The sequence below is a fragment of the Microcebus murinus genome, chromosome 22 (genome assembly GCF_040939455.1).
Source record: "Microcebus murinus isolate Inina chromosome 22, M.murinus_Inina_mat1.0, whole genome shotgun sequence".
NCBI lineage: Eukaryota > Metazoa > Chordata > Mammalia > Primates > Cheirogaleidae > Microcebus > Microcebus murinus.
In genome coordinates, this window is record NC_134125.1 from 20,664,797 (window position 1) to 20,690,796 (window position 26,000).

At 46.1% G+C, this 26,000-nt stretch overlaps 1 protein-coding gene and 1 long non-coding RNA gene across 3 annotated transcripts in view; both read right to left on the bottom strand.

The window, feature by feature from the left end:
- The window catches only part of ASCC2 (activating signal cointegrator 1 complex subunit 2), a 41,609-nt gene extending 32,739 nt beyond the window's left edge, over window positions 1–8,870 (bottom strand). Inside the window, exons 1-2 of one of the 2 annotated variants that reach the window (XM_012763874.2) lie at window positions 8,755–8,870; window positions 3,938–4,035 (exon numbers count right to left, since the gene is read on the bottom strand). In XM_012763874.2, the coding sequence (XP_012619328.2) occupies window positions 3,938–4,018 (81 nt within the window). In that variant the 5' untranslated portion in view covers window positions 4,019–4,035; window positions 8,755–8,870. Of the gene's footprint in view, window positions 1–799; window positions 850–3,937; window positions 4,036–8,754 lie in introns of those variants that run through there. The other variant, XM_012763875.2, reaches the window with a different exon arrangement.
- Window positions 8,871–9,261: 391 nt separating this feature from the next.
- LOC142863453 (uncharacterized) lies at window positions 9,262–25,170 on the bottom strand. Its single transcript, XR_012914217.1, has 3 exons — window positions 25,057–25,170; window positions 23,136–23,228; window positions 9,262–9,580 (listed from the first exon to the last, which is right to left on the bottom strand). It is a non-coding gene; the product is annotated as an uncharacterized LOC142863453 (long non-coding RNA).
- Between the last annotated feature and the right edge of the window lie 830 nt (window positions 25,171–26,000).

Genomic DNA, 26,000 nt, shown 5'->3' on the forward strand with positions numbered 1-26,000 from the left:
CCTCTATCTGTTGACACTTTACCTCTTTGACTCACCTCTCAGGCCAGGCTACTCATTCCCCTTAACAGACACATACACACATACACACACACCCAAGACTCTACTTTCCTGCAATCCTAAGGGGGTGGGGGGGAAGAAGCACATCTAAGTAACCAAGTGAGCACATAACAGAGGAAGTGACAGCTCAAACCTGACAGAGGGACCGTGGGAATGCAGAAGGGACTTAACAGAGCCTGGAGGACAGGAGACGGCTTCCTGGAGCAGGCAGCATCTGAGCTGAGCCTTGGAGGACGGGAAGGATTTTTAAACAGGAGAAACAGCATTTTTATAGAGTCATAAACACGGGCGATAAAAAAGGGGCACAGATTGCACTGGGCAGTGGGAGATGGATTTGGAGAATGCTGAAACAATGACAATGAAAGCCACCACTTATTGAGGACCTGCCCTGTGCCAGCTGCACAGTAGGCATGTTCCATAGCCTATTTCTTTTTTTATCTACAACAATTTAAAAGGGAGATAGTATTCACCCCATTTTACAGAGGAGGAAACAAAGGCTCAGTAGGTTCAAGAACTTTCCCAAGGTCATAGGGCTAAGGAGACAACTGAGACTGGATTTGAACCAAAGCTTACACTGCAGACCTACTCAGTGATCTACAGTATCCACGTGCCACCCTGGTCTGGTTGCTTGTCCTTCAGACCTGGCTGTTTTCACCTCCTCCAGGAAGCCTCCCTGACTCCCACTGCAACTGGATTAGGAGCTCACCTGAGCTCTCCCCTAGCACCTGCACTCTGTGCTTACCTGTCTGTACCAACTGGACAGCATCAAAAGTGCTTTCAGATCAGTGGTTCCTGGGGACAGGAAGCAAGGAAGGGATGGATCAAAGAGAAGAAACGTCTGGGGATGGCGGAAATGTTTTTTTATCTTTTTCTTTTTTTTTTTTTTTTGAGGCAGAATCTCACTCTGTTGCCCGGGCTAGAGTGCCATGGCACCAGCTTAGCTCACAGCAACCTCAAACTCCTGGGTTCAAGTGATCCTCCTGCCTCAGTCTCCCGAGTAGCTGGGACTACAGGCATGTGCCACCATGCCTGGCTAATTTTTCTATATATTTTTAGTTGGCCAATTAATTTCTTTCTATTTTTAGTAGAGATGGGGTATTGCTCTTGCTCAGGCTGGTTTCAAACTCCTGACCTTAAGCGATCCACCCGCCTCGGCCTTCCAGAGTGCTAGGATTACAGGTGTGAGCCACTGCTCCTGGCCTGGCAGAAATGTTTACTGTCTTGATTATGGTGATGGTTTCATGGGTGTATACAGATGTCAAAATCAAATTGTATACTTTATGTGCAGTTTATTGTCCTTCCATGATGCCTCAATAAAGTTATATAAAAGGGAAAGGCCTGCCTTCTCAACTGTTTCCCTCACTAGCCTGTAGGTCTCTGGAGCCAGTCTGAGCCTTGCTCTTAACAGCATTCCCAGTCTCTAGAATCATGCCTGGCTGGACAAAAGAATGAATGGAGGCAATGAATGACCAGATCCTACTAAGGTCTTTGAAGGACCTTGAGTGCCCAACTCAAGAGTGGGGACTTTATTCTGGAGGGAATGAGGGGCCATGGAAGATTTCAGAGCAAGGCAGCAGCAGGCTCCAGCTGTGTCCTCTCCCCCACCCAAGTCCACCCCACCATTCAGTGAGCCTAGCTTAGGTCCTGTCTGCTCTGTGAAACTATCAGAACATTCTCTGGCCATCACATTTCTGTTTTTCTTGATAGGAAACTGTTTTGCACTGTTCTTCAAATGTTGTATCAGTCTTGTCTTCCTCGAGAGCCCACTCACCCATTCCTGCCCAAGACTATTTCTTCTGGGTCTTCAAGTAGAGCCATTTGAACAGTAGCTATTCAACCAACGTTAGTTCTACCTATTACCCTACAAAGGCAGTGTAGCGACTGCCCCTTGGCTAGAGAACTTCCTGCCCCAAGTTGAGACTAAATCAAATATAGGGTGGGCACGTATCTTAGGACAATCTTTCAGGAGCTTCCCGTGTCCTGCCTAGCAATGCTCTTCAGTATGGCCAAGAAGACCCCTCCCCGATCAGGCAGCTGTCTCCCTCAGCTCATCCCTCTTCTCACCTTACCCCCATTCAATGCTGCTGTCACTGTCACTGTTGTCATCACCATCACAACTATAATTTATTGAGTGCTTACTATATCCTAAGCATAGTGCTAATTCACAGATATTTCATTTAATCCTTAGAACCCCCTTCCCCACTTCCATAAAGCTGGGCCTATTATTACCCTTTTTGGATCCTGAGGATTAGAGAGGTTAAGTAACTTGCCCAAAGACACACAGCCAAATATTTGTGAGATTAACACAAAGCCCGTGCTTGGAATCTCTGCTATATTGCCAGCTACCACCTCAAGTAACTTGTGGGTGATGTAAGAATCAGACTCACTTGAGACTCCAGGTCTGATTGCATACTCCAGTCCTCCAGCCAGCTCCACCCTTCTGCTGTTGCTCTGCCTGACTTCAATACCCAGTTCAGAATCCCCCTCCTCCAGGAAGCCTTCCTTGGCTGTGCATGCGTCCCACCAGCCCCACAACCTAACAACCCGAGTGTTCGTTCAATACACAGGGGGAGGGATGAGGTGGAAAGTCAGACTCAAGCACCCAAGGAACCAGTCTCCACCAATGCTGTCCAACAGAACTTTCTGTGATGATGGAACTGCTCTATATCTGCAATGGCACTCACCACATGGAGCTATTTTAATTTAAATAAATTAAAATTTAACAAAATATCTAGTTTCTCAGTTCACATTTCAAGCACTATCCACATTATAAATGCTCAACAGCTACAGGTGATAGACAAATGGTTACCTGCTTGAATACAGTTCTAGATTTTCCAATAAATATCCTCTATACATAAAAAAAATTATGAAAAGGAAAGGAGAGGCTTTATAGCAGAAAGTTTAGGGTACGGGTTCTAGGGTCAGCCTGGCTGTGTTCTCATCCTGGCTCCCCTAATTTCCTAGTCCTGTAACCTTGAATTCTCAGTTTCCTCATCTGTAAAATGGAGACAATCAAAATAGCTATTCACAGGGCTGTGATGCGGCTTAAGTGAGATAATCCAGGTGAAGTGTTTAGAATGGTTTGGCACAGGGAGAGTACTCTGTAATAATGTTAGGTACTATTATTAGGGAGTATTTAGGAAGTAATAAGAAGCCATCCAAAAGGCAGGAAATAGAACACCAAGCTCCTGTTTCCCACGACTTTACTCAAGCCCCTAGAAAACACTTCCTCCCACCTTGTTCAAGTAAACTCATATTCTTGGGAAAACAACAAGTGGGTATGGGGACTCCAGTCCCTGCGTCTGTCTCCTTCAGCAGCCTGGCACCTCTCCATGGCTCTAATCTCTCTCTGCAGCTGGTAATCAGCATGTTCACAGCCTCCTTATTTTTCAGTCTCACAGGCCGTGCCGGAGTCTATGTATGTGGTGCTTCTTATCCCAGTTGAGATAAAAGAGTGCCCAACCTCTGAAATCAGCGTTCCCACCGAAGTATGGATAGCAGCTTAGATAGCTCAGAAAAAGTCCTACCTGAAACCTGAATACCCTTCACAGGGTCAAATCCCCAAACCCGGCTTTGAGATGGGTCCATTTCTAGCCCAACTCAGGCTGAGTCAGAATTGCCAACAGACTGATTCAAAATTAAATGCTTTGGGGGAAGGTGTGGGGTGGTGACATGGAAAATACTGCTCAAATTCAAGCTGCTTCTCGGAAGGAAACTTCTACCCCAGGCCTGGAAGGGCCCAGGGGTGTCACATCTACTGAATCGTTGACCATGGCCCTCGGGCCATTCTTGCAGCAGATAAAGAAGGAATTTACTTTTTGCTTCTGAAATTGCAAGATTGAAAATATCAGGCTGAACGGCCTCAAGGCAACCGGCTCACCAGCGCGGGTGAAGTCCTCGGCTTTCCTGTCTTCGAGTCCTTGTGGGTGATCTGGAGTTGGTCCAGGGGCAGAGCTGGCATTGTGCTGCGTGACCCTCCTGAAAGGAATATGGATGGGAAGAACAGAGCAGACACACAGACTCCTGGGGGTAGGGCCTGCTCTGGGGCTGATCCCAAAGCTGGAAGAGAAGCTTCAACCTCTGGCCTTAGGAGGCTCCCATAGTGGGCCTCCAATGCACCTACTGATCCAGACAAAGTGACTTTTAAAGGAGTAGTTCTCAATTGTGGAGGAAAATACTTCCCAGGTGACTCCTGATGTATTCCCACCTGCTTCCAGAAGTAACTAGATCATCCTTATTACGGCTCCAGCTCTGTGTGCTCAGTAGCCTGTGAGATCTGTGAAGACAGTGCCCAGGGCTCTCTTTCTCTTTCCCATGACCAGCACAGGCCTGGTACAGAGGCCTCATCGAATATTTGATGAACAACTGAATACAACGACACTCTTCCTAAGACTCTAACCAGATTTAAGTCTTTTGATGGTTGGAGCCATGGGCCTTTTCTCACTTGTCCTCTACAAAATTTTATAACCTCTTAAAATTTTATAACCTCGCTAGGCTTCAGGGAAGGACACAGATGAACAGAGGACCAAGGAGGAAGAGAGAATTCAGAGAAAACTACCAGTGCAAGCTCTTTCCAACAGGGCCTCAAACTGGCATCAGAGCCAGTGAGTGACAGACCCCAGGTCTCCTGTCTTCCTGTCCAATATTCTTTTCATAATATCATTTGGCCTGACCCACAGGAGGGACACATGTTGGCTGAATCATGGAACGGAAGTGAATTAGGCCCCTCACAAGACATGCCATAAAAGGCTGGCACAGTCTCAAGGACTATGTGAAGACAGACTGAGACCAGGATGAGAAAACTGTCACCTTCTGAGCCCTCACAGACCAGTTACAGGGCATGGTGAGTCATGAGCTACCAGGTATCCTGTGTCTCAGACCTCAGGCCAGGCCTAATAATATGAAGACAGACTGCTAAGGCAGGGTCTCTGCCCTGGAGGAGCTTGTGGTCCAGTGATAACAATAATGACAATGACAGCAGCCCCAACATGCTTACTAGATGCTGGAGTGCTCTTCTAATTGTTTTCAGCATTAACTTAACTTTGTCCACCTTAACTTGCTTTACATGTATGAATGCTCACAACATTGCTAAGGTTAGTTCTATTATTATCTTCATTTTATCAATGAGGATACAGAGGCTCATAGAAGATAAGAAACTTGCCCAAGGTCTCACAATTAGTAGGTGGTGAAGCATGTTGGCTCTTAACCACTCATTATACTGTGTCCAGTCTAGTCAAACTTAGGGGCAGGGTGGGTTGGAGGGTGGAGTGGCTGTCAAAGCATATCTAAAGGAGAGTTCGAAGAATCAGGAGAAGCTGAGTAGTCTGGATAGTGGAGACTGGCCAGGGAACGGTGCCCCAGGCAGAGGAAACAGCTTAGTAGTACACAAGGAACCTTGGTTCTGGCCTATTTTAAGGACTTTAAAGATCCCCACCCTACAGGAATACAATGAGAGGACCAGTCTGCCTAGTCCTCTTGAAGCCTGGTCTAGCTCTAGGATCCCCGTGAAGCAAATGCACGGTCTCTTTACACATGTGGTGGCCTAGAAAAAAAATCACAAGGTAAAATAATAAGGGCTGGGGGGAGTTTTCAACTTTCATCTTTGCAAAGCATAGATAATATCCTCTGCTGTGTGTATGTTATTTCTAATCCAGTTACTATCTTACTAGCCTCTCACAAGCCAGTTAAGGACAATAAGGATTATTATTTTTATATGTCCAAAGAATAACCCTGATCCAGTCAAGGCAAATACATTAGTGGCCAAATTGAAACTGAAGCCCTGCTTTTTTGCCTTGGGCTTTTGTGCTGAACATGTTAAAAAATAATTTTTTCCTAACCATCCAGCGATGCTGGAAGGGCAGTTGGAAACACCAGTGATCTGCGTGCCAGTGCAGAAATCTAAATAACTCGCAGGCCCAGTTCTTTCCAGGCTCACTCACCAAACAAAGCAGTGGGAACATAGGGTAGGGAAAGAGTCAGAAAAAAAAAGGCAGGTCTCCACCCTTTAATCTCTAGGCCCCAGAGTCCAGCAGGTCTAGACAGGTAGAGACAGCACCTGCTTTCAGAAGAAATTCACTCCTACAAGCTGGTGCCTGCAAGAGTTCAGGACCAGCCTGGCTTGGTGGTTAAAGAGAACTCTACAGTCCTACAGCCTGGGTTCAAATCCTGGCTCCACCTCTTCTTACCCATTTTGAGACCTGAGAACCTTGAAACAGTTCTTTAATCTCTCTAATCCTTCATTTCCTCATCTGTGATACTGGAATTGTAATAGTACATAATTTCTCAGGGTTGCTGTGAGAAGTTATCAATGCTGAGTGTTTAATACAATACTTGGCATATCAAAGGGATTTAATAAAGTTCAGTTGTTGTTGTCATTCTAGTCTCAACCATGGGCAGGGCATTTGGGAGTCTTCATTTATTTAGCAAACGCTAACTGAATACATGCTGGGTCCTGGGCATGTAAATGACTATCATTTGGTATTAAAGCTGTAACAGGAAAGTTCCAAAACTGGAGCACAGAAGAGAAAGGAGGATGTTACAGAGAAGGTGACCTATAACCTGGATGTTGAAGGACAGGAGGAAAAGGTGGACATTCCAAGCAGACAGCAAGCATGAGCAAAGACTCAGAGCCTTAAAAGTATGTCTTTGAAGAAGAAAGAGACATTTGGAGTTGCTGAAAACAGAAGGTCAGAAAGAGGATGACAGATTTGAGAAGAGGCTGGATAGGGAAGATAGGGACAGTTTAAAAAGAGCCTCAGATGCTACACTAAAAATGTTGGCCTTTCATCTGAAGGCAGTGAGGAGTCATTTAATGGGGGGGCATGACTAGTAAACTGGTGGCAGAAGAGACCTCTTATGAGCCTCCAGAGAGGCAAACACTGTGTTAATCATCTAATTCTGCGGTCCCCAATCCCTGGCCACAGACCCAGGCCACATAGCAGGTGAGTTGCGGGTGGACGAGCGAACCTTCATCTGAATTTACAGCTGCTCCCCATCACTGGAATCACTGCATAAGCTCCACCCCCTGTCAGATCAGCAGTGGCATTAGATTCTCATAGGAGTGCAAACCTTACTGTAAACTGCTTTAAACTGCACATGCGAAGACCAGGAGAGGTGGCTTACACCTGTAATCCTAGCACTCTGGGAGGCTGAGGTGGGAGGATCACTTGAGGTCAGGAGTTTGAGACCAGCCTGAGCAAGAGTAAGACCCCCATCTCTACTAAACATAGAAAAAAATTAGCTGGGTGTGGTAGTGCATGCCTGGAGTTCCAGCTTCTTGGGAGGCTGAGGCAGGAGGATTGCTTGAGCCCAGGAGTTTGGGGTTGCAGTGAGCTATCATGACACCACTGCACTCTAGCTGGGGCAAGCGACATAGTGAAAGTGTCTCAATAACAAAACAACAACAACAAAACAAAACAAACAAAAACTGCTCATGCAAGGGATCAGGGATCTAGGTTGTGCTCCTAATGAGAATCTAATGCCTGATGATCTGAGGTAGAGCTGAGGCGGTGATGCTAGCACTGGGGAGTGGCTGCAAAGACTGATTATCATTAGCAGAGAGGTTTGACTGCCCAGTAAATGTAACATGCTTGAATCATCCAGAAACCATTTCCCCAGACCCCTGGGTCCATGGAAAAATTGTCTTCCATGAAGCTGGTCCCTGGTGCCAAAAAGGTTGGGGACCGCTGATTAACTCACTCAAAGATTTTTGAGTAACTACTCAAAAATGGCACTGAAGACCAGAGAATTCTAAGGTGGGAAAATAACAGACCTGGTCCTGCCCTTCACAGAGCTTACAGTCTTTATGGGAAAGACAGATATGTATCCAATAGCCATAAAAACAAAAACCAATAACATAATGTATTGCTATGTAGGTAAGGCTCATCAGGCTATGGCAACATTTAACTTAGATACCGACTTGAGAAGGGGGGACGTCAGGGAAGATTTGAGTTTTTGTCTAAAGTATGGGTAGAAATTAACTATGCAAAGTTGGAACGTGAAGTTTCAAAAGTACAGGGACAATAACCATGACTATGTCTGTGCCCACCACTGTACCCCCCTGCCTGGCAGGGTAGCAGAAGCCAAAAGTCAGGAAAGGGCTTTCTTTAGGAGGGGATCTCAGTACAAGCTCTAATTACAATATGGGCTGGTAGCATCCCCAGGGCTACTGCTCCTTCCGTTTTGCTGACTGTCATCACTCTTCTGGTCTCAATTCAATATTACTCTCCTAAGAGACCTTCTGATAGCTCTACCTAAAGTATTCTCTCTCTCACAGCTTTAATTATAACATCTTGTGCATTTACTCGTCGTTGACTGTCTCCTCCCACTAGACTGTACTCTCCAAGAGTGCAGGAACCTTGTCTGTCTTGCTCTGTATCCTCAGTGCCTGTCACGTAGGATGCGCTAGACCAGGCGCTTCACCAGTATCTGTTGAACTAATAAATGAACCCCGAGTTGGGGTGGGGGTCTGTGGCTCGTTCACAGCCACTCTGGGGCCAAGCCTCGAACCTGGGGCTCCTGGCTCTAGCAGCCTAGCCTCGGGGGGGCGACTCAAGGCCCCTAGCGCAGCGTAAGCCTCAAAGCCTCGGCCCCGCCGTGGAGGCCAGAGGGTGGGGGAGCCGAGGCCGCCCAAGGCACAGCCGCGGCTCCTCCCGGACCCCGTGCTCCGCATCCAGCAGGGCCCTGCCACGCACTCACCTCGGCGGCTCCACCACCGGCGCTGTGCCGCCGCCGCCGCCGCCGCCGCCGCCGCCGCCGCCGTTGTTCACTGTGACAGCTCTCAGAGCTCCCGCACTTCCGGGGTCAAACGGCGATTCCGCAGCCACGGACCGGAAGCCATGGCCTAGCCCCGCCCCCGGCGGCATCTGCCTCTAGGATACTGGCCTGGGTCACGCCCCTAAGACTCCGCCCCCACAAGGAATCCGAGTAGTTGTGACCAAGTCCCTTTCCCCCATCTACTTCCTTTCCTGCTAATTTAGCAGAGAGGATAGGTCAGCTGAGGGCTGGTTATGTGATTCCCTCTCTTGGAAAATCCAAGGTTGGTACCAGAGATGGCTTCTCAGAATCCCAGGCTTCAACTTCCTTCCCAACCTTCTCAGTCATCGTTTTACAAATTTAATCCAGAAGAGAAGCTTTAACAAGTCAAAAGCATAAATATGATGTTGAGCAAAAGAAGACAGAGGAACAAATACTGACTGTAATTTCGTTTATAAGAAGTTCTAGAGCAGGCAAAACTAATGAGTGGTGATGGTGATAAGACGGTGGTTACCTCTGGGTCTGGTGAACGGGAAGGGGCCAGACAACGGAAGCTGGGGTCATCCCGTCTTCATTTTGGTGGTGGCTATGTAGGTGTGTTCACTTAGGAAAATTCCTCAAATTGTATACTTAAGATTTGTGCACTTTTCTGTATTTATGCAGTACAATTTTTTTTTTTTAATTGGGAAGGCTAGGTATCTTCAGAGCAGGATGCGATTTTTCCACAGAATATTTCAGGTGGTATAGGGTCAGTGATTCCCAAACCTGGCTGTGGATAGAATCATCACAGAAAGCTATTAATAGTTAAGAATACAAATGTCTAACTTCATGTCAGTACTTTGCACACAGTAAGGGTTCAAAAGCCACCACCATCATTACTAGGGTATTACAGAAGCCAGTAATGTAGCACATAACTCAACCCTGGGGATTATGAAATATTCCCCAGCACCCTCTTAGTGCCAGCAATTTGCACTGGAGCTACAAGAACTGTTTGGTCTGGTACCTGTTCTTAAGGAGCTTACAAGGTAGGAGATGCAAGAAAACCAAGAGCTACGAGGCAATGTGATAAATACAGGATACTAAGGAAGTAGGGGAGACGGGTTCTAAACCAAAAATGGGACTAGAGGCATTGGGTACTATATTAGTTATGTATTGCTGTGTAACAAATTATCACTGACTTTGCCACTTATAACACTACACATGTATAATCTCACAATTTCTGTGGGTCAGGAATCCAGGCATAGCTTAACTGGCTCCTCTGCATCAGGATCTCCCAGGAAGCTGCAATCAAGGTATCAGCTGGGGCTGGAGTCTCATCTGAAGGCTCAACTCAAAGAGGATCTGCTTCCAAGTTCACGTGGCTGTTGGCCACATTCAGATCCTTGAAGGTTGTTGCACTGAGGGCCTCAGTTCCTAGCTGGATTTTGGTCAGAGCTGCCCCAGTTCCTTGTCACATGGACTTCATCAATGTGGCAGCCTGCTTCATCATAGCATGCAAGCTGAGAAGGCAATAAGAAGAATCTGCTGGCAAGACAGATATCACAATATTTTTTATTTTTATTTATTTATTTATTTTTGAGACAGAGTCTCACTTTGTTGCCCAGGCTAGAGTGAGTGCTATGGCGTCACCCTAGCTCACAGCAACCTCAAACTCCTGGGCTCAAGCAATCCTCCTGCCTCAGCCTCCTGAGTAGCTGGGACTACAGGCATGCACCACCATGCCCGGCTTATTTTTTCTATATATATTAGTTGGCCAATTAATTTCTTTCTATTTTATAGTAGAGACGGGGTCTCACTCTTGCTCAGGTTGGTTTCGAACTCCTGACCTTGAGCAATCCGCCCGCCTCGGCCTCCCAGAGCGCTAAGATTACAGGCGTGAGCCACTGTGCCTGGCCCACAATATTTTTTAAAAAATTGTTTAGAGATGGGGTCTTGCTCTGTCGCCCAAGCTAAAGTGCAAGGATGCAATCATAGCTCAACTATCCTCAAACCCCTGGGCTCAGGCAATGCTCCCACCTCAGCCTCCTGAGTAGCTAGGACTACAGGTATGTGCCACCACGCCCAGGTAACTTTTTTTTACATTTAATTTTCTGTAGAGACAGGGTCTCACTATGTTGCCCAGGTTGGTCTTGAACTCCTGTGCTCAAGAGATCCTCCTGCCTCGGCCTCCCAAAGCCCTAGAATTACAGGCTTTGATGGGCTACTGCATCTGGCCAGAAATCACGATCTTATGTAACATAAATCTTGAAAATGATATCACCTTTGCCATGTTCCATTGGTTAGCAACAAGTCACAGGTCCTGCTCACAGGGGATTTTACAAGGCCATGAATACCAAAAAGTGGGGATCAGTGGGGCCACCTCAGAGTCTGCCTGCCACAGATATTTAGAGGACACACATCAACCCCAGGTCTGCAGCAGAGAAAGTAGAGATACAGAAAGTTAAAGGCAATTGTGACAGTAATGACCACACTTGTCACACCTTTACTTCACCCTAGACACTGGGACAAGCAGTTTACATATATTATCTCCCAAACTCTTTAAAAGAATTGTAAGAGCCGGGCCGGCTCACGATGGCTTACTCCTATAATCCTAGCATTCTGGGAGACTGAGGTGGGCGGATTGCTCAAGGTCAGGAGTTCAAAACCAGCCTAAGCAAGAGTGAGGTTCCGTCTCTACTAAAAAATAGAAGCAAATTAATTGGCCAACTAAAAATATATAGAAAAAATTAGCCAGGCATGGTGGCATATGCCTTTAGTCCCAGCTACTTGGGAGGTTGAGGCAGTAGGATCGCTTGAGGCCAGTAGTTTGAGGTTGCTATGAGCTATGATGACACCACGGCACTCTAGCCTGGGCAACAGAATGAGACTCTGTCTCATAAAAAAAAAAAAAAAAAGAATTGTAAGAGATAGACACTGTTATTATCTCATTTTATGGAGAGGTTTAGAGACGAGACCAGAGTCACAGAGCTGATAAATGGGTAGAATGGAGATTTGAACCTAGCCCTGTCTGGGTCCAGAGCCTGTCCTCATAATCTCCCTACCAAGAGCCTTCCGAAGCTCCATCATGCAAGTTTGGGGGGGTCTCAAGTGCCACAAGTTGTGTGAGGTCAGTGGATGTTTCCCTTTGTTTCTATCATTTTTTAGGCAAACTGATCTTCTACTGACATGGAAGGAAGGGACAGAAAAAAGTGCAAGAAACTGTGTGTGTGTCTTTTTTTCTCTGTTGTCACACAGATTGGCACATGGAAAATGCAATCTGCATCTTGGTGATTGGTTGGAAGGAAATCACGTGTAGTAGCCTTTGATACAGGAAAAACTTAAAATAGGACTTCTGGAAAATGTATGTGTTGGCTCCATCTTTCCCTATGGGTACAAAGATTTTCATGTCACTGAGGTTTTGAAGCTAAATAACATGACTCTAAAAAGAGAAAAACGTATAATAAAATACCTAACTTCCCCAAACATATCTCGGTTTCCTCATCTGTTAAAAGGGTTCATTAATACAACCTCATCATAATTAGAAGACTTAAATGAGATAATATAGACAATAGCAAGCACATAGTAGGTGCTCAAGAAGTTTTAGTGTTAACTCTTATATTTCTTTCATCTTTCTCCTTGCATGAAGAGCATAATGAGGAATGTGAGTTTCCAAAGGACGCATTCTTGTCTTGCTAACACGTGTCCAACTGAAATTAAATTAAAAATCCAGTTTAACAGAAGAAGCCTCAAACCATGCATAAGTCATTTGCAAACATGCAAATACACAGGGATTTCTTGGCCTGTATTCTCTTCTAGATCGGAAGCAAAACAATTAATTTACTTTAAGAGCAAATATTTGGGTTGGCAAAGGAGGGGAGTCCCCATGGTGCTTATAACTAACCAAGTCTAGGAGTGACAAGGGAGAAACCTGCAAATAGCTAGAGCTAGAAAAGAGACATAGGAATATCTGGATCTGAGTCTTGTCTGGGCCAGACACTCTGAGTCACCTCAGAGGAATCAGTGTGGCCTTTCTGTGCACTGCAATTCTCTAGCAAGCATGTGTCTGTAGAGCACCCGTTGTTGAGATTTGCTATTCTTGGGCCGATCCAGTGTTCATTTCCCACCAACAGCAACTTGATTTCTCCCTCCTGCTTCAGTCTGCATGGAGTGGGGTTGAATCCTTACTCAGGGTTTAGGGGTTCGAAACTGTATGTCATCTAGTACTGTATAAAAAATCATCCCCAAATGTAGTGGCTTTAAAACAGCAACAATAACTTATTATCCCACATGGTGTGTGTGGGTTAGGAATTCCAAAGTGGCTTGCCTGTGTGGTTCTGGCTCAGGGGAGCTCAGGAAGATGCAATCAGATGTCAGCTGGGATTGCAGTCATCTGAAGGCTTGCTTAGAGCTGAAGGATCCACTTCCAATGTGAATCGCTCACTCATAGGGCTGGCAAGTTGGTACTGGCTGTTGGCAAGAGGCTTCGGTTCCTCTCTACGGGGCTGCTTGAATGTCCCCACAACATGGCCCCTGGCTTCCCTCAAAGAGAACAATCTGAGATCAAAGCAGAAGCAGCAATGCCTTTATGACCCAGCCTTGGAAATCACACACCATCGCTTCAGCCATATTTCTATGGGTTACATAGGCCAGCCTTGGCTGACTCATACATATTATGAAACAAATAATAAGAAAACTAGGCCAGGTGTGGTAGCTCACACCTATAATCCCAGCACTTTAGGAGGCTGAGACAGGAGGATCACTTGAGTCCAGGTGTTCAAGACCAGCATGGGGAATATATAGGGAGAAACTGTCTCTACAAAAAAATGGAAAAATCAGCCAAGTATGGTGGAGTGTGCCTGTAGTCCCAGCTACTCAGGAGGCTGAGGTGGATTGCTTGAGCCCTGGAGTTTGAGGCTGCAGTGAGCTGTGATGACGCCATTATACTCTAGCCTGGGAAACAGAGCAAGACCCTGTCTCAAAAAAAAAAAAAAAAAAAAGCCAGCTTTGGTTCAGTGTGAAAGGGACTATACAAGGACGAATATCAGAAGGTAAGATCATTGGGTGCTATCTTGGAAGATGGCTGTCACATCAGTTTAACATGAGCATGGACAATTGGCATATTCTAAACCTTCGGCCATAATGATCGGCTCAATAATAGATACACGATCCAAATCTATCCAGTGATACCCATTTCTGGGACATTTATTTGGAGCCCAAGGGAAAGAGAAATCTCTTCCTGATGAGCTAGCTAGCAATAAGAATGAACTAAGCCTATAGTGGCCAGAGGCTACTATCTGGAACCTGAGACTCAAACCAACACAAAGCAAAGCAGAACTAAGAAAAGGAATGACAGGCAGGGGGAGAATGAGAGATAGAGATGACACCATCTGAGCCCTGAATCCTGAATTTAGATATTCGTAGACTTCTCTCATTTCTGCTTTGTTTAAGTCATTTTGAGCTGAGCGTCTGTTCTAACACAACTTCTAGATGCTCAGTCCTTCTCATGTGTAGTTGACCAGCCTTTTTAAAGATTATGACTGGCACCCACTGGGGAAAGAAGGATGAGATACTTAACTATTCAAGCTCATGACCAGAGGGGTTGCTAGCATTACAAGTCACTACATAGAAATGGAGATGTTAGAAATAGATGTTAGCTTGTGAATTGACCAGGTATACCTTGGGCACCCATCAATGGGTACTAGACCAAGGGTGTTCAGAAGAGGTAGATGGTGAAAAGGTAGGGAATCGATTGGTCGTGGAGTCTGATGGTCTGGGTGTTAATCCCAGTTATTATGCATCTCTTACTCACTGGGCAAACTTGGACAAGTTACTTAGCTTTTCTGAGCCTCCTTTCCTTATATGCATAATGGAAATAGTAGTACTATTCAACCTACTATGCTCACTAAGCAAATATTCACTGAGCACCTACTATGTGCCAGGTACTATCAATAAAGCAATAAAAGCCGGGCACGGTGGCTCATGCCTGTAATCCTAGCTCTCTGGGAGGCCGAGGCGGGTGGATTGCTCGAGGTCAGGAATTCAAAACCAGCCTGAGCAAGAGCAAGACCCCGTCTCTACTATAAATAGAAAGAAATTAATTGGCTAACTAATGTATATAGAAAAAATTAGCCGGGCATGGTGGCGCATGCCTGTAGTCCCAGCTACTCGGGAGGCTGAGGCAGGAAGATCGCCTGAGCCCGGGAGTTTGAGGTTGCTGTGAGCTAGGCTGACGCCATGGCACTCACGCTAGCCTGGGCAGCAAAGCGAGACTCTGTCTCAAATAATAATAATAATAATAAAGCAATAAAAGACTCAGTTCCAGCCTTCAAGGTTTTCACAGTCTTGCTAGAAATATGAATAAAACATGAATTACAACATGGTTTGAGAAATGGTGCTAAAGATATACATATGGTTTTTTGAGGTCATAAGTGTAAAAGCAGTTCATATATGGAATATACATGGACTTTCTAGAAGGCATGCTATATAATCTGAGTTTTCAGGCATTCTAGGAACTGACAGATTGGAAGAACATAACAAGGAAATAACACAGCCTGGGAAAAGACCCAGTGGTGTAAAAGAAGGTAGACCATTCAGGAAATTGCAAGTAGATGTGGATAGCTTGAATACCAGGATTTGAGGGTATCTTAAAGAAAGGCCAAGTTATGGAGCGCTTTGTAGATCATGATATGGAATTTATGGCAGGGAGTGGGGGAAAGGCCCTGGAAAGTTTGAATAGAGCTGAGAAATTTCAGAAAAGTATTTTATTAAAAAAAACTTTTGGTGGCCGGGCGCGGTGGCTCACGCCTGTAATCCTAGCTCTCTGGGAGGCCGAGGCAGGCGGACTGCTCGAGGTCAGGAGTTCGAAACCAGCCTGAGGAAGAGCGAGACCCCGTTTCTACTATAAATAGAAAGAAATTAATCGGCCAACTAATATATACAAAAAATTAGCCGGGCATGGTGGCGAATGCCTGTAGTCCCAGCTACTTGGGAGGCTGAGGCAGGAGGATTGCTTGAGCCAGGAGTTTGAGGTTGCTGTGAGCTAGGCGTGACGCCACGGCACTCACTCTAGCCTGGGCAACAAAGCGAGACTCTGTCTCAAAAAAAAAACAAAGAAAAAAAAAACAAAAAAAAAAACTTTTGGGGGGTCAGGGTCTTTCTCTGTCACCCAAGCTAGAATACAGTGGCACAATCATAGCTCACTGCAGCCTTAAACCCCTAGGCTCAAGAGATCCTCCTGCCTCTGCCTCATGAGTAGCTGTGATTACAAGCACATGCTGCCATACCTGGCTAATTTTAAAAATTTTTTTGTAAAAACAGGGTCTTGCTATGTTGCCCAGGCTGGTCTTGAACTTTTGGCCTCAAGTGATCCTCTTGCCTTGGCCTCCCAAAATGCTGGGATTACAGGCATGATCTATCACAACTGACCAGAAAGGCATTTTAGAAATATAACTCTAGTAGCTATTGGAGTAGAGAGGATGGATGGTAGCTAGAATGGAGCATAACTTGAGTTGCAGTTATCTGTTGCTGTATGACAAACTACCCCAAAATTTAGTGAATAACAATCATGTATGATTTCTCATGATTCTCTGAGTTAGCAGGGCTCAGTTGAAAGGTTCTTCTGCTCCATGTGGTGTCACCTGGGGTTATCATTTGGTTACATTCAATCACATGCTCAATTTGGGCTGGAATATACAAGACCACTTCACTCATATATGTCTGTCACCTCAGTTGGGGTGGCTAGAACAACTGGTAGCTGGGTGGGCCTCTCTCACCACATGATCTCTCATCAATCCAGTGGTCCTCAAGTAGGGGTGATTTTCTCCCATAGGGACCACATGTCAATGTCTGGAGATGTTTTTGTTTATCACAACCAGAGCAGCTAGGACATAGAGGGATTCTGCTAAACATCCTACAATGCACAGGATAGCCCACCACCATGAAGAATTATCTGGCCTGAAGTCAACAGTGCTGAGATTGAGAAATCTTGGTCTAGCCTGAGCTTTTACCCGGTGATTTGGACCCCAAGAGGGTAAAAGTGGAGGCTGCCATATTTCTTAAGGCCTAGGCTCTAGAATTCGCAAAGCATCATTTCGTCCATATTCTTTTTTTTTTTTCTTTTAGAGAAAGAGTCTTTCTCTGTTATCCAGGCTGGAGCGCAGTAATGTCATGGTAATCACTGCAACCTCAAACTCCTGGGCCCAAGGGATCCTCCTGCCTCAGCCTCCCGAGTAGCTGGGACTATACTTGTGAGCCACCACACCCAGCTCTACTTCCTCCATATTCTGTTGCTCAGAGCAAGTTACAAGGCCCGCTGTGACTCAAGGGGAAAGGAATTAGGCTTCTCCCCCTACATCCACAGGCATCCAGTAATCTACTTTCTGTCGGTAGATTTTTGGTGACCATTTTTTACAGACAATTCTATATAGCCAGGGAGACTACTGACTGAGAGAGATTCATGTGAGGGGTGATAGTGGTTTGGGCTCAGGCATTGGCAAAGTGTGCTCATGAGAAAATGAAATAATTGTAGTTGGAATCTCTTTGCAAGTGTTAAATAAATATACTAATTTCATAATCCCCATTGTCCCCAGCCAGGAACTGCTGTCCCCAGCAGCTTTCAGATAAGCCAGGCTTTCTCTCACTAGGCCTCTGCTCCATGTCCGTCCAATCCCCCTGCCCTCTGTCGAGTTCATCAAAGCTTCTGCTGACTCCAGAAGAATCCAGAGAATGATCACTGCAGTGAAAGTCTCAAATCATCCCCCAGGGCCCCTAATAACAAAACATCTGCTTGTCATTATCCCCTACCCCTCTGGGTTTTAGTGAGAAAACAGCATTTAAATGATAATAATGGTAAGTAACTTAAAAAGCAGACCTCCTGGCTTCCAAGACGGGAGGTTTCATTTGAAGGCAGCTAATTATCCACTCATTATAGTTTACAAAGAGGGGTTGTCTTGCCTCCTGTCACTGGTCTGTGAACAACAGTCAGAAAGATGAAAAAAATGTCCGAGTTAAGACACTTTACATTTCTGGGACACTTACAGGTTGAAAAAGAAAAAAAAAAAAAAAGACACTTTACAAATCAGAGGGCAGGGAATCCTCAAGTCAAAGAAGAATCTTATCGAACACGTAACTGGAACCCCTCATTTTACGGGTGAGGAAACTGAGACCTAAGAGAGAAAGGGGCTTGCCCAGAGTCACCTGGTAGCCAGGAGGGTGGCAGAATGGGCATTGGAATTGAAGTCTCCACACTGGCTCTAGCCTAAAGCCCTGCCCAGGAAGATGAAAGGGTAGGTCTGTCTGCCCCACACAGCCTGGAGACTGCACTCAGACCACCCATCAAAGTGGCAATTGGTGTATCCCAGCCTCTCCATAATCATCAGTGTGGGACGACAGAGCCACAGAACCAGGAGGTGGAAACGATTCCTCAAGGGCTGGGACAGGGTTTAAATTGCAGAGAGGTCTGGGGCAGGGGGATATTTGCTTCATGTCAAGATTTAACATTTTTAATTTGGTAGTGTCTTGGACTTTTCATATAGGATCTGAGAGGAAGGACTTTGAAGACACTTCCAGATACCCTGATGATGGGGTAGGTTGATACTTGATGTTTTTATCCATTAAACCTGGGTTTTCAATCCAGTGGGATATTTCCAGCTCTTTAACCTTTCCTTGAAAATAAGTTACTGGAAGATATGCCTTGACCATCACGAAAAGAAGAGAACGTTACTTTCTCTTCTTCTTGGGTGTCTACCCTGGGCTTTCACAGCCCCTACATTCTGATTTCTTAAGTGCAACCATCCCTCTCACTTCAGGCCACTAGCCCATGGCTGCTTCCTCTGCCTGGAATAGCCCCCTGATCTCCTTGTCAAAGTAAAACCACCTCTTCATCTGGCCTTTCTCCAGGTTATAATCATTCTCCTCATATGCGCATTCCTAGCTAGCTTATTCTTTTCCCTTGTGTAGTATTGGTCACAGCTTATCATTGTATTATTGTACAATTGTCTAATCCATGACTGCCTCTTTCATTAAACTATGTGTTCTGATAAATTAGGGACCTCATCTGTTTTGTTCACCAACCATATCCCCAATGGTACCTAGCATCTAATAGTGTGCCATAAATATTTGCTGAATGAATGATTAAATCAAAGTGCCTGGATAATCTACACCAACTCTTCCAATTCCAAGAAAAGCATTTCGAGGAGGTGCATTTTGAGAGACTGAACTATTGTCCGTGCTGTTTTAGTCCATTTGTGCTGCTATAATAGAATGCCTGAGACTGGATAATTTATAAAGAACAGAAATTTAGTTCTCACAGCTCTGGAGGCTGGAAAGTCCAAGATCAAGGTGCTTGCAGGTTTGGTTGTCCAGTGAGGCCTACTGTCTGCTTCCAAGATGGCACCTCAATACTGCTTCCTCTTGAGAGGAGGAGTGCTGTGTCCTGACATGGTGGAAGGCAGAAGGGCAAGAGGGTTGAACTTCCTCCATCAAGCCCCCCCCTTTTTTTTTGAGACAGAGTCTCACTTTGTTGTCCAGGCTAGAGTGAGTGCCGTGGCATCAGCCTAGCTCACAGCAACCTCAAATTCCTGGACTCAAGTAATCCTCCTGCCTCAGCCTCCTGAGTAGCTGGGACTACAGGCATGCGCCACCATGCCCGGCTAATTTTTTATATATACATATTAGTTAGCCAATTAATTTCTTTCTATTTTTAGTAGAGATGGGGTCTCGCTCTTGCTCAGGCTGGTTTCAAACTCCTGACTTTGAGCAATCTGCCCGCCTTGGCCTCCCAGAGTGCTAGGATTACAGGCATGAGCAACCGCGCTTGGTCCATCAAGCCCTTTTATGAGGGCATCTAATCGTATTCACGAGGGCCGACCCCCTCAAGACTCAATTGCCTCTTAAAGACTCCACCTCTTAATACTATCACATTGGCCACCCCTGAATTTTAGAGATGACACATTCCAACCATAGCACATGCCCTGGACAATTGTAGTTCCTTTTCTTAACAGAAGGCTCCCCATGAGGCAGGAATTCTGAGCCCAGGTCCACAAAGGGACTTCCAGGACCTATGTACCCCTTGAATTGTATGCAGATGTGTTGGGGAACATTTACATTTTTTTATAGAGAGGGTGCATGGCTTTCATCTTGTCCTCAAAGGACCATTCTCAAAATGCTATGAACCACTCACATCAGCATTATGCTGAATTTCTTCTTCCCTTCTAGCTAGAAAAGTCATTCTGAGGCTCAAGAATCTCTGGTGACAGGAACATAGGTTAGGCTGGGCGTGGTGGCTCACGCCTGTAACCCTAGCACTCTGGGAGGCTGAGGCAGGAGGATTGCTCGAGGTCAGGAGTTCGAAACCAGCCTGAGCAAGAGTGAGACCCCGTCTCTACTTAAAATTAGAAAGAAATTAATTGGCCAACTAATATATATATAGAAAAAATTAGCCGGGCATGGTGGTGCATGCCTGTAGGCCCAGCTACTCAGGAGGCTGAGGCAGGAGGATCGCTTGAGCCCAGGAGTGTGAGGTTGCTGTGAGCTAGGCTGACGCCACAGCACTCACTCTAGCCTGGGCAACAAAGTGAGACTCTGTCTCAAAAAAAAAAAAAAAGAAAGAAAGGAAAAAAAGAAACATAGGTTAGTGTCAGGCTGCGAGGCAAGCAGTGGTCAGAGCACAGTGGCTAATCCATGGGATCGCAAAAAAATGCATTTTCAGGCCGGGCGCGGTGGCTCACGCCTGTAATCCTAGCACTCTGGGAGGCCGAGGCGGGCGGATTGCTCAAGGTCAGGAGTTTAAAACCAGCCTGAGCGAGACCTCATCTCTACTATAAAAAATAGAAAGAAATTAATTGGCCAACTAATATATATATATATGTATATATATATATATATATATATATATATATATATATATATATATATATATATAAATTAGCCGGGCATGGTGGCTCGTGCCTGTAGTCCCAGCAACTCGGGAGGCTGAGGCAGTAGGATTGCTTAAGCCCAGGAGTCTGAGGTTGCTGTGAGCTAGGCTGACGCCACGGCACTCACTCTAACCTAGGCAAGAAAGCGAGACTCTGTCTCAAAAAAAAAAAAAAATAAGCCGGGCGCGGTGGCTCACGCCTGTAATCCTAGCACTTTGGGAGGCTGAGGCGGGCGGATTGCTCGAGGTCAGGAGTTCGAAACCAGCCTGAGCAAGAGCAAGACCCCGTCTCTACTATAAATAGAAAGAAATTAATTGGCCAACTAATATATATATAAAATTAGCCGGGCATAGTGGCGCATGCCTGTAGTCCCAGCTACTCGGGAGGCTGAGGCAGAAGGATTGCTTGAGCCCAGGAATTTGAGGTTGCTGTGAGCTAGGCTGACGCCACGGCACTCACTCTAGCCTGGTCAACAAGCGAGACTCTGTCTCAAAAAAAAAAAAAAAAAAAATGCATTTTCAGCTTCAGTTGGTTTGGGGGTATCAGGGAGAGCTTCCCGGAGTAGGTGCCAATTAAGCTAGGCTGTAGTGGACTGAGATGGTTTGAGAGGCTGGAAGTAAAGTTGGGGGGGGGGATAGAGTCCAGAATTCCCTTCTGGCAGCCCAATGTCTTCATCAACTTCCATGTCCAAAAGGAGAGCCTGTTTAAACTGTCCAGCATTGAGGTCATTTTTGTCCAGAGATCAGCCTGGCTCTAGGGTTTCTTTTTCCCTTTCCCTTTAGAAGAAAACATGGGCTGATTTTGTGATGCCAACCACTGCCAGTGGCCCTTTGTTCCCTGTGTTGAATTATTCATCCTGTGAAATGAATTATTAATTTCCAATTTTGTACAGCAAATACCAGGCAAACAGGTAGAAATAGAGTTGGAACTCTGGGCATGGAGCCACAGACCTCCCCAGGTTCCCTGCAGCACAGGCCACCAGGGCCAAGAAATTATGCAGGAATCCACAAGGGCTCACCCTGGAATGCACTTGACTGAGGGTGAAGTTGACACAAGATCATGGTGCCCCTGAAGTGGCTGGGCTCCACTAACCTCCAGCTCTCAGGCCTCTTGCTTTCCGGAGGCTTTGCCGTAGCACTCCTGGCTGGCTCTGGCACGGGGCTGTGGTGCAAGTGCAGAGTGGGCTCAAGCAGCTTTCAGTAGAGTCACCTGGGTTTGAATCTGAGCTCACAGTCCAAGTGACCATTAGTCAAACACGGTTTCTCAAGCTTGGCTCTGTTGACATCTTGGCCTGGATCATTCCTTGTCGTGGGGGACTGTTCTGTGCATTGTAGGATGTTAAGGAGCATTTCTGGTTTCTACCCACTAGAAGCCAGTGCCGCAGCTCCCCTTATCTCAGTTATGACAACCAAAGATGTCTCTAGACATTATCAAGTGTCCCCTGGTCACCTGGGGGACAAAATTACTCCCACTTGAGAACCACTGGCTAAATGCCTTCACTTCCCTGAGGATTTTTTTTCTCATCAGTCAAATGGTCTTAAGATGCTTTCCAGCAGTGGTTGGCACCGTGGGCTTCAGTGGCTGAAAGAACACATCTGTCCAGCATTCCAAGCCAGAGTCCTGAGAGTCAGCCTGGCTGAGCCACTTATCGGTCGGTCATATGCCCACTCCGATATTAGTGTGCACATTCAGTGGACTGTGCTGGTTGCTTTAAGCCTATTAGGTCCCACCTGTGGAACTTGGGATGGAATTGCATCCCCCAAGTATATGATGCAATGAAGATTTAAGTACTGATAAGATCTAGTGACCATTCCTAAAGCAATTATTGCAGCTGGAGGGGAGGAAGAGACTATGTTGATTGGCTGGACCTGGGACTTGACTAACACTTGGAGTTGGGGGCATGGGGAGGTGTGGAGGTCAGCCTCACCCAACCACAGGGACTGGAAGCAGGAGAAGGTTGGTTTCCCAATTCCAAAATAGAGATGCTGCTACCAGAAAAGGAGAAATGGATGCTGGGCTGTCTTGGTCCATTTTGTGCTGCTATAACAGAATGTTTGAGATGAGTAAGTTATTTATTTATGTATTTAGATGAAGTCTCACTCGGTTGCCCAAGCTAGAGTGCTGTAGCATCAGCCTAGCTCACAGCAACCTCAAACTCATGGGCTCAAACAATTCTCCTGCCTCAGCCTCCTGAGTAGCTGGGACTACAGATGTGCACCACCACGCCTGGCTAATTTTTTCTATTTTTAGTTGCCTGGCTAATTTCTTTGTATTTTTATTGGAGATGGGAATCTTGCTCTTGCTGAGGATAGTCTTGAACTCCTGATCTCAAGCAATCCTCCCACCTTGGCCTCCCAGAGTGCTAGGATTACAGGCATTACCCCACACCCGGCTGGGTAATTTATAATAGAAAGAAATTTATTGGCTTACAGTTCTGGAGGCTGGGAAGTCCAAGTTGAAGAGGCTGGCATCTAGTGAGGGCCTTCTTGCTGTGTCATCCCACAGCAGAAGGGCAAAGAGAGGCTGAGAGAGAGCAAGAGATTGAACTAGTCAGCCTGAAGCTCTTTTATAATTGGCATTAATTCAATCTTGAGGGTGGAGCCCTCCTGACCTAAACATCTCCCATTAGGTCCCACCTCCCCAAACTGTTACATTGGGGATTAAGTTTCCAACACATGGTAGCAGGCAAGAGCAAAGGCTTTAACAATCCCTGTCCTCTTACATGGGGAAAAGAGAGGGCCACTGGGGAGAGGAGCGTGTTAGTACATCTGTGTAGAATGGATCGGATTTCTCTTGTGCACCACTTCACATATGCTTTTGGACTCACTTTTTACTCCAACTGGTGATAGGTGCTCTGAGGGCAACTTGATAGCACCTCACTTCTTTTGCTCTGTGGGTGTGGGGTATCTGCCAGTCTCGGTACTCACCTACATGTGACAAAGAAGTGCAGGACATTAGTGCCCCACGAGGCAACCCTTTACCAATAGGGAAGGGGGCTGATGGACAAATGCTTCCCTCTTTATTCCTCAGAGTTGTGGTTTCCAGGACATATTTCCTACAGCATCTCAGGAGGTCTTGAGGGATTGAGCCACTAGTCACCATATCAGGGTCACTCACGGCCTGTCCTTATCCTGGCTCTTCCTCCTTGCCTCTCCTTCACTCCTGCTCCCTGGGGCTACTTCCTGCATAAACTATTCACACAGAAGCCTTTGTCTCAGATTCTACTTTTGAGTGAACCCAAGATAAGTCAAAGATTTTAGCTAGTTTGAGACTTAGATTTGTCTTTCTACTTTTTAGCCATGTGAAAAGCAAATAGAAGTAGGTTTTGTGCCTTTAAATTGGCCTCCTGCCTGCTGATTGGGGGCTGTGCTCAGAGGACACTGCATGAAGGGGCTGAAAGTCAGGATTCTGGAATCTCAGCAAGGCCCAGGCCTTTCCTGCCAAGAGGCAGCCGCCTGCCAGCTGCTGTGCCCAGGGTGGGCAGGTGGGTGGCAGAAGCGTCCCAAGATGAGGCGCTGCCCGGAGACAGCTGTCAGGAGCTGACTGCAGAGACCTTGAGAACTCTATTAAGATGTCACCAGCCAAACAGGGAAGGCTGACCTGCCTCCAGCTGAGATCCTGTGCTTCTGACCAACGTATCAGGATACCGACATGTTCTCAATGCCACGCGGGCATTGAGTGCTTACTTGGGGTGGCTTGCTGGTGACAAAGCAAAAAGCAGCCTTTGCAGAGATAGTGAGAGGGGCTGGAGAATGGGCTGCCCCCCTGTCTCAGCAGCCTTGCCTCTCCCCCACTGACCACAGTGTCTCTGCTTCCTGCTCCCCTGAGCTCGGTTTCCTCTACCGATGCCCACTGACAATCCCTGATCCGGATCAGGTGAGTGTCTCATTTTCTCAGGCCCATGGCCCTTGCCCAGCCACCTTTTCTCAGCCCTGGTGCCTCCCTCCTGGTAGAGCCCTTGGCAGCCTCCCCGGGCTCAAACCTCGCTCCCTGCCGATTGCCAATAAGGACAGCAGGCCCCGTATATTGCCTTTAACAATCCTCTAGCTCCCTAGCAGAAAACCAGCAGTGCCAGCAGGGCATGAAGGCAGTTTATGGTCAGGTATACCTGGGGAATTTGGGACAGAACTGAATATTTACAGATTAGTAGGCTGCTACTTTTTAGTGGGTCCCCAGGGTAGTTCAAGGGTCCATGTGGGGCATTCAAGCCTCTTCAATCTCATTTTGTCTTGTCCCACAACCATCTACCATTGAATCAACTGTAGCTCCATGACCATCCCACCCTCCCTCTAGCTGCCATGCCTGTGCCCCAGCTGGTCCCCTGCACAGAAGGTTCCTATTCCCCTTTTACCTGGCATACTTTGAATCATCTTTCAGGTCTCAACTGAGTGCCACCTCTTGTAGGAAGCTTTTCTTACCTTCCCAAACTCAGCAAGTTTCCTCTTATAAGTTCCCAAGTTGCCTAGAATAAACCTTAGCACATTGCCTTGTACTCATCTGTTTATGTGTTTGTCTTCTGCAACAGGTGATAAATTCCTAGACATTTAAGTACTATATCCAGTTCACCCACTGTGTCCTCAGACACAGGCCCTTTGTGTCTGGCACAAAGAAAGTGCTCAGGAAGTATTTATTTATTTTTTTTTAAGAGACAAGGTCTTGTTCTGTCTGTTACCTGGGATAGACTGGAGTGCAGTGGTGCCATCATAGCTCTCTGCAGCCTCGAATTCCTGGGCTCAAGTGATCCTCCTGCCTCAGTCTCCCAGGTAGCTAGAACTATAGGCATGCACCACCAGGTTAGGCAATTTTTAAATTGTTTTGTAGAGATGAGGGTCTCACTATGTTGCTCAGGCTGGTCTCAAATTTCTGGCCTCAAGCATTCCTCCCACCTTGGCCTCCCAAAGTACCGGGATTATAAATGTGAGCCACTATGCCTGGCCTTGGTAAGTATTTGTTGAATAAATATTAGGAGGCTTCACAGTGTCTAGTAATTTGACTTGAGGGTATATTCCAAGTAAATGAGATCTCAGCTTTTATATAACATGGAAAATAGTGGAAAAATAATTAATTCATATGTTAATATGGTATGTTAATATTATCAAGTTGTTAATGTATCAAATACATATTTCAGCAGTCCCCAACCTTTTTGGCACCAGGGACCATTTTTGTGAAAGACAATTTTTTTCCACGGACTGGGGAGGGGAGGGATGGTTTGGGAATGATTCAAATGCATTACATTTATTGTGCACTTTACTTCTATTATTATTACATTGTAATATATAATGAAATAATTATACA